Genomic DNA, 7,015 nt, shown 5'->3' with positions numbered 1-7,015 from the left:
AGGGCCATCTTCTTATACCAAATTCAAAAAAGCATTTTACATTTTAAATATTCACAATAAAGTAACTTCTAGTCAGTGTGACTCACGATTTATTTACAAAGAGCCTTCAACAGGTTGCTTTAGTCGGCACAGCAGTTTGTGGGGGGAGAAGCCTCCCTCTCTCCTCCCATCTGTGGCGGTCGCCCGCCCGCGAGGCTCTGAGGTCCCTGCGGCGGGTGCGGAGCCTTCAAGAACACCTCTCCGCGCCCCGCCCCAGCGGTCGCTGGGGGCCCAGGCTGGAAGGGGCGGTGCGGGGACTCCCGCAGCTCCCGCCGGGGGGACGGGTCTAGTGGACCAAGCAGGGCTGCGAGAGTGGCCCAGCCGCGAGTTTCAGTTGCCTTATCTATGCAGTGATGTTCGACGTCTTTTCTGCCTTCTGATCAACCCCCGAGTCTCTCTCTCTTTCTCGCTCTCCCCCGCCCCCCTCAACTTCCAGGTTAAAAAAATAGATATGTACATCTCAGAAAATAGCAAAGGGCCCCGGCGGGCGGGGCGGGGTCCTCCGAGCCCCAAGAGGCGGGCAGGCGGGGCGCGCGCTGTCCCCGGGGCGGAGGCCGGAGGCCCGGCAGGCGCGGGTGGAGGCGGGGGTTGGGGTGGGGGGGCGGCGGGCGCTCAGGACGAGCTCTCGTTCTCCGACGCGTGCAGCAGGAGGCCGCCGCCGCCGCCGCCGCCGCCGCCGCTCGACTTGTGCTTCTTCAGCAGCTGCGTGATCTTCTCGTCGTCCGAGTTGGGGTCCAGAGGCTTGTTGTAGTCGTCGTCCTCCTCCTCGTTCTCCGAGGCGCCCTTGAGCCGCTCGGTCTCCGAATCCTGCTTCTTCTTGGCCGTGGCCATCTCGGCCGCGTGCTTCTTCCTCCACTTGGTCCGGCGGTTCTGGAACCAGACCTGGGGACCAGGAGAGGGGAGGAGAGGGGAACCGGGGGCGGGAGTGGGGGCGGGAGGACAGGAATTGAAGGCGAGCGGACTCAGGCAAGGCTGCCTTCCCCAGATCCCCGGGTCGCTCCAGCGGGCGGGACCCTGACGGCCTGCCACCCTCCCTCAGAGACCTCCCTTGTTCCGGCCGTCAAAGTCAGTCTCCAACGCCCCAGCTTCCTCTGAGCATCGGGCACCAACGGAGTGACCGCCGTTACCATAGCGATAGAAACACAAGTGTATAGACGTTGTCAGTGAGCTGTCTCCGAAGAGAAAAAACTTGGAAACTTAAAGTTTCCCTAAAAATGAGTCCGCTTTCCTACTTTGTAGTTTTAAGGAGAAAACTTCTTACCTTTCTAAGTTTGCCTCATAAAGACTTTGTGATTTTATTTGTTGTTTACTTTCTTAGACTAAGACTTGCAAACAACTTGAAGTGTGCTTGCTTTTTAGTGTGATTTGTGGGAGAAAGCACGGCATTTGCCCCAATTACTTCTGTTCTCCTTTTCATTTTTGGATATTTGTCTGTTTCTCAGATCTCAAGTCTGAATCCACACAAACATGATAGGTAAACATTCCCCTTCCCGTTTACACTTGTAATGTACCATGTAAAGTTAAAAAAGAAAAAGAAAAAGAAAAAGAAAAAGATTTGCTAAAACAGAAACCTCAAATCACTAATAATAATAAACATAAATGCTTGAAAATATTGAATAGGTTAGCTAAACCCAGTAGTTTGTGTGTGAGTCTTTCTCTATGGTTTGTTTTTCATAAAACCAAAAATCAAGCTGGAATTTTCATTAGTTATTTTTTAAAGTGAAATTTGGCTTATTACATTATTTTCCACTGTTTAGCATGCCTAGTCTTTCAAATGTTATTTTAACATTGTTCTTCTCCAAGACATTTTATATAACAAATATTTTAAGCTATTCATGATGTGTGACACCATGTTTGATATACATAATTTAACCTAAAGCATCAGCAATAAGCAACCAATTTCCAAAAGATACTATCCTCTTTTTATGTTTCTCATCCATTTTCTCATCCGTTATGTATTTTATCTAGAGAATCAGAATTGTTAAGAAAGTGATTTTTATTTTCCTTATACAGCTATAATAATTCACTTCTAGCCACACAGACATATTTACGGTGACAAATGAAGACTTCCAGATTACTGTGGTAGGCTCTGTACCAACCATTGCAAAAATAATTTTAACTGTGATGGTATTCTAATGGTCACGTACAAAATCACCCCTGAAATGCATTTTATGATGCTTGCCCCAGGGGAAATACACTCTAACCAGCAGACGTGGCTAACAGTTATTCCCACTTAATTTAAGGAGCAACAAGATTACTAATGAAAACAGACGTATACTCCTTCCCCTCCAAAAATACCAAATATAATAAATTAAGAAGGGACACAAAAGAGAATACTGGAAATATAGGAAACCACTAGATTTAATTTATCCACTCGTTCAATCCTTTTATTTTTCAAGAAAAGATTTCTCAAATTTGATTCCCTGGAAATATACTGTACAACTCAATTATAAGCTAAGTGACATTTTAATTATAAATTGTTGTCACAAACAGTAAAATAGTATACATCCGTTGATAGACAGAATTCTTTCATAACACAATAATACTCTTGTCAATTCATTTGGAAAATTACTATTCCAAAGTTATAATCCTCAACTAAACTAAAACCAGACTCACCCCCGCTAAACGGCTGGATCCTGTGCATTTTTTTTTTGAACCGTCAAGTTAATATAGTAGCACTATAAGGCTGATCTACATCAGAAAATGATATGACTAGCAGAGCTTGAATTGACAAACAAAAGCTTGAATATCCTTACAAACAGAGTACACAGAAGCTATCTAACTGGCGTGATCTATTCTAAGGGCTGATATTTCGGTCATGCTTTTATTCTCCAATAATGGCGAGTTCCCCCAGCACATGCTGCTATCTAGATTAACCTAATTTCAAAGGCGGGGGCTTGATTCCTTTTGTTCATCAACAGTTTGCTCGCCTCGAGACCCCAGGGCCTTTGTAACCCCCACTCCCACCCCTTTCGCTGATTTCATCTTCTCCCCAGGCTCCTCAGATCCGCACCCCCCAAGCGGCTGTTTGTTAGAGGGGTGTGTACGCGCGCGCGCGCGCGCGCGCGCGTGTGTGTGTGTGTGTGTGTGTGTGTGCCCGCGCGTGCGCGCGAGTTGGGGATTAGGAGACCATTCCTCGAGGTTTGTAAGGTCTACTACTCACCTTGACCTGACTCTCCGTCATCCCCAGAGAATAGGCCAAGCGAGCCCTCTCGGGCCCCGCCAAGTATTTCGTTTGTTCGAAAGTCTTCTCCAGAGCGAAGATCTGCTGGCCAGAAAACGTGGGTCTCGTGTGTTTTCTCTTCCCGTCTTTGTCCAGCAAAATGGATCCTTGATCTGAGAGAATAGATAACCAAGGGAAGGAGAAAAACAATCGGTTACAAGCGGCTCCACTGAGAACAACTCAAAACACGAAGTTTTTTTGGAAAGCTTATTCCGCGGCAGACGTCAGAAGTGTCCCGCGCTTCCAGTCCCACCGCGCGCCTCCCTTTGCCTTTTTTACGCCCACCTGTTTTTAAAAGCCGGGTGTGTTTGGAGCAGCAGTAAATAATCTGCCCAACAGAGACGTCAAACAGTGAGGGAGCGCATTGCTGAAGTTTGCCGGAGCCGAAAGCACCAGGCCCCAGTAAATTGAAGAATGCGGGATAAAGGCCCGTCTAGTCTCCCAGTCCAGTCAGTGCTCGCTCAGCCCCGGAGACTTGGCTTGAGGATGACTAGTTTTGTTTTATTTTATTTTATTTTGTTTTGTTTTCTTTCTTTCTTTCTTTCTTTCTTTCTTTCTTTCTTTCTTCTTTTTTTTTTTTTTTCCTTGAGCGCCTTCCTAACCTGTGCCCGCACAACAAAGGGCGCCTTGTTTTTTGCACACAAGAGAGCTAAATCGCCCCCAAGTCAAACGCCGCTGCGGCCGAGGGGGAGGAGGTACCGCCTTTGTTGGCGGTCCCTACACGGCCATCAAAACGAATACAATAGCGTCTCCCCGACACCCGCACCAGCCCGGCCGCCCTCCATTCCCAAGGGAGCCTCTACTTGGCTCCCGCAACTTCCCTTAGTTAACTGCCGCTCAGCCACACTAAAGAGGTCTGGAGAATTAATGGAAACTTGGGAGACTAGGTCAAGAGGAGAGACCGGAGCAAGAGAAAAACCTAGGCTGGGCCTCGAACTACACCTGGAGGACTAGGAGCCTCCTCAGCGGTGGCCAACTACCCAGAAGATTAGACTGATCTAGGGGCAACAGAGTTAGTTGTTTTCAAGCAAGATCTTGGTGGGATGTGTATATTCCCCAGTGCTGCCGCCACCTCGTTCTGTCTCTGGTTCATTTTCATGTTAGGATGTTGAGGGCCACGATGCCTCTCAAAATTCCCAGGCCCAAGATGTCCCGGCCCTTCTCCACCCCCACCCCACCTTTCCAGGGCCGAGGCAGGTGGGAAAGTGAGAGCCCAGCAAAGGGGAGTGGCCCGAAGTGACTGAGCTCGCTACTGCGGCTGCCGCGGACCTGTCTTCAATGAGCTCACCCGGCCCGACTGTACTGGGGTGGGGGTGGGGGAGCTCCTCGAAGGCGAAGAGGTTAGGTAGGGACACCCTGGGCCGAGATGTACATGCAAGTACACGCACTCCGGCCAGGGCCGTGGAGGGCTTGCCGCTGTGGTCCCCCGCCTGTTCGCAGAGAGGCCAGTTCGGCTGGCGTAGGTGGAGTGGGGCCCTGGCAGACAGGCGGGAGCCAGGAAAGAGGGGGTGTAGCCCGGGCTCAATATCCTCTCCCGCCTTTCCCACCTCTTAAACCCAAGAAGGGCCTGAGGTTGCAGTCAGGCTGCTCCAAAGTAGCCGGGGCCTCGGGTGAGACACATGCCTAGCACCGCGTTTTCAACACGGACTCATGCACACCCGCTCCTCAAGGCGTGCCCAAGACTTGGGGCGGGCGGGGGGCACTTGGAAGCGAGCTCAGGGAAGTCAGAGTCCCTCAATGAATGCCCTGGCAGAGCCCAAATCGTGCGATTCTGGCGCTGCCAAACTACTGGGGAGCCAAGACGGTGCACGGATCCCCATGCACATCAGAAGACATGACCCGAGAGCGGGTAGAACGCGCACAACTGTACTCAGGAGATCGTACTCACGAGGGGTGCAGGCCAGGCGGGCGTCCCTCCAGGGTGGGCTCTGCATAACTCCTGGCCAGAAAATGGGCGTCCGGCCGGGCAGCTCGGCTAGCGGCTTGGGGTACCGACCTACCGCGGCCACGGCCGCTGCGCTGGGGCTGAAGTATAGCCCAGGCGGCGGCGGCGGCGGACTCAGGCTGCTGAAGCGGGGCAGGCCAGCCAGCAGCCCCGCTGGGGATGAGGCGGCGGCTGCAGCGGCTGCAGCTGCCGCTGCAGCTGCCGAAGCGGAGGAAGCAGAGGTGGACGAGGAGGAGGAGGAGGAGGAACCCGAGGGCGAGGCGGAGGGCAGGGCGGCCCCTGAGGCCACGGGCATGGAGGGCCGGCTCAGGATGTCGTTGATGCCGTGGGGGGTGGCGGCCGAGAGCTGCTGTGGGGGGCTGCCCAGGGATGAGAGCCCCCCCGCGGTCGGGGGCTTCAGGCTGCCTGGGTTGTGGGCACCCAAAGGCGGAGAGGGCGACGACGAGGAGGATGAGGAGGAGGAAGAAGAGGGGGGGCCGGCGGGCAATGGGGGGTACGCCGCGGGGTACAGAGGGGTCTTCATTTCGGCCATGCTGTGCAGGGCAGCCAGGGGAGGGCTGCTGAGCAGGAACGCGCTCTGCCGGGTGCCCTCCATCGCCCCCACCGCTAACATCCCACGGCCAGGCCGGAGCCCGCAGCCACTCAACGAGGGCGCCGGCCGGTGCCCCGGTGGGGCTCAGGAAAGCGAGGAGTGCCGAGGGCGCGAGCGAAGAGTAGCTCCGCGCTCCCAGAGGCGACCTGCCAACTGGGCCGAGAACGCCGCCGCCGAGAGTTGCTCTCGAAGCGGCGCAGCAGAAATGTCCAAACACGCCACTGGAGAGGCGGTGGCTCGCCGAGATCAGCGGGCGTCCGGGCGAGTTTGGCTGTCCTTTCGCTCCTAGAGTCGTGGACTCAGTCTCGGTCTCTTCTCTCTTTACTTTTCCTCGCCTCTCAGTGATCTCTACTTCTCATCTTCTCCCCGGGAGAAATAAGCAAAGCAAAACCCAGGCCGGCCCCAGAGTTTGCAACAAAGTTAAGAGTCACCGAATCTCCACTTCGATGTTGGAGTAGGGGGACTGGCTCGCTTTCTTTGGGGTGGTTCAAACGACTCCAGGTTCCGCCGGACGCCCTCCTCTAATCTTATTTGACTGCCCTGTTATTTTGCCGCGAGGCTGATTCGCACTCGGCGCTCGCTCTCGCGGGGAGAGAGCGCATCCAGCCCGCAGGAGGATCTCGCCTCTGGGCGGGCTTCCTCCGCTGACTCTGCCCCGGGGCTGGGGCGCCAGAAAGGGCAGTGCCACCAATCCCCGCCGTTCCCGGATTCGGCGCTCCAACCCGTCTTCCCCTCTGGGCCACGGGGCACTAGAGTTGCAATATTGAAAAGAAAAAAGGGTGAGAAAAAAAGAAAGAAAGAAACACAGAAAAACAAAGACTTAAGTGTGAAAAGTCTGATGGCTTCGGCTACGGCTGCTCCGTTCGTCTGTCCACTTCTGCAAACGGGCCTGGCGACCCCCGCCCCACCCCCGCAGCAACCTCTCTTCTTCTCACTCTCCGCCTTTGCCTCTCCTCTCTCGCATTTTCTTCGCGGCTTTACAGGCTCGTTCTTCTAAGTCCTGTCCTCTGGCCAAGCTGACCCTCTCCGGCTCTTCCACTCCCTCTCTCTCCTCTCCTCCCTCCGGGCCTGACAGTTCAGATGAAGCTCTCAAAGGTAATAAAACATTTGCATCACTCCCTACCCCTCTTTAGCTGGGGGACGAAAAGGAGGGGGAAGTGGGGGTCCAAAATGAGAACTTTGAGAGACGTCACTCGGAGGCGGCCGGGGGGGCGGG

General features: G+C 53.8%; 1 protein-coding gene across 1 annotated transcript; it reads right to left on the bottom strand.

Annotated features, from left to right (window-relative positions):
- Positions 1 to 651: 651 nt before the first annotated feature.
- Positions 652 to 6,334, bottom strand: NKX6-1 (NK6 homeobox 1). Its single transcript, XM_032874271.1, has 3 exons — positions 5,151 to 6,334; positions 3,203 to 3,375; positions 652 to 921 (listed from the first exon to the last, which is right to left on the bottom strand). The coding sequence occupies exons 1-3, from the start codon at positions 5,818 to 5,820 to the stop codon at positions 652 to 654; spliced, it is 1,113 nt and encodes a 370-aa protein (XP_032730162.1). The 5' UTR covers positions 5,821 to 6,334.
- Positions 6,335 to 7,015: the final 681 nt, after the last annotated feature.

This window comes from Lontra canadensis, unplaced genomic scaffold (genome assembly GCF_010015895.1).
Source record: "Lontra canadensis isolate GAN:19392208 unplaced genomic scaffold, GSC_riverotter_1.0 scaffold1, whole genome shotgun sequence".
NCBI classification, from domain to species: domain Eukaryota; kingdom Metazoa; phylum Chordata; class Mammalia; order Carnivora; family Mustelidae; genus Lontra; species Lontra canadensis.
This window is presented reverse-complemented; position numbering and strand designations above follow the sequence as displayed.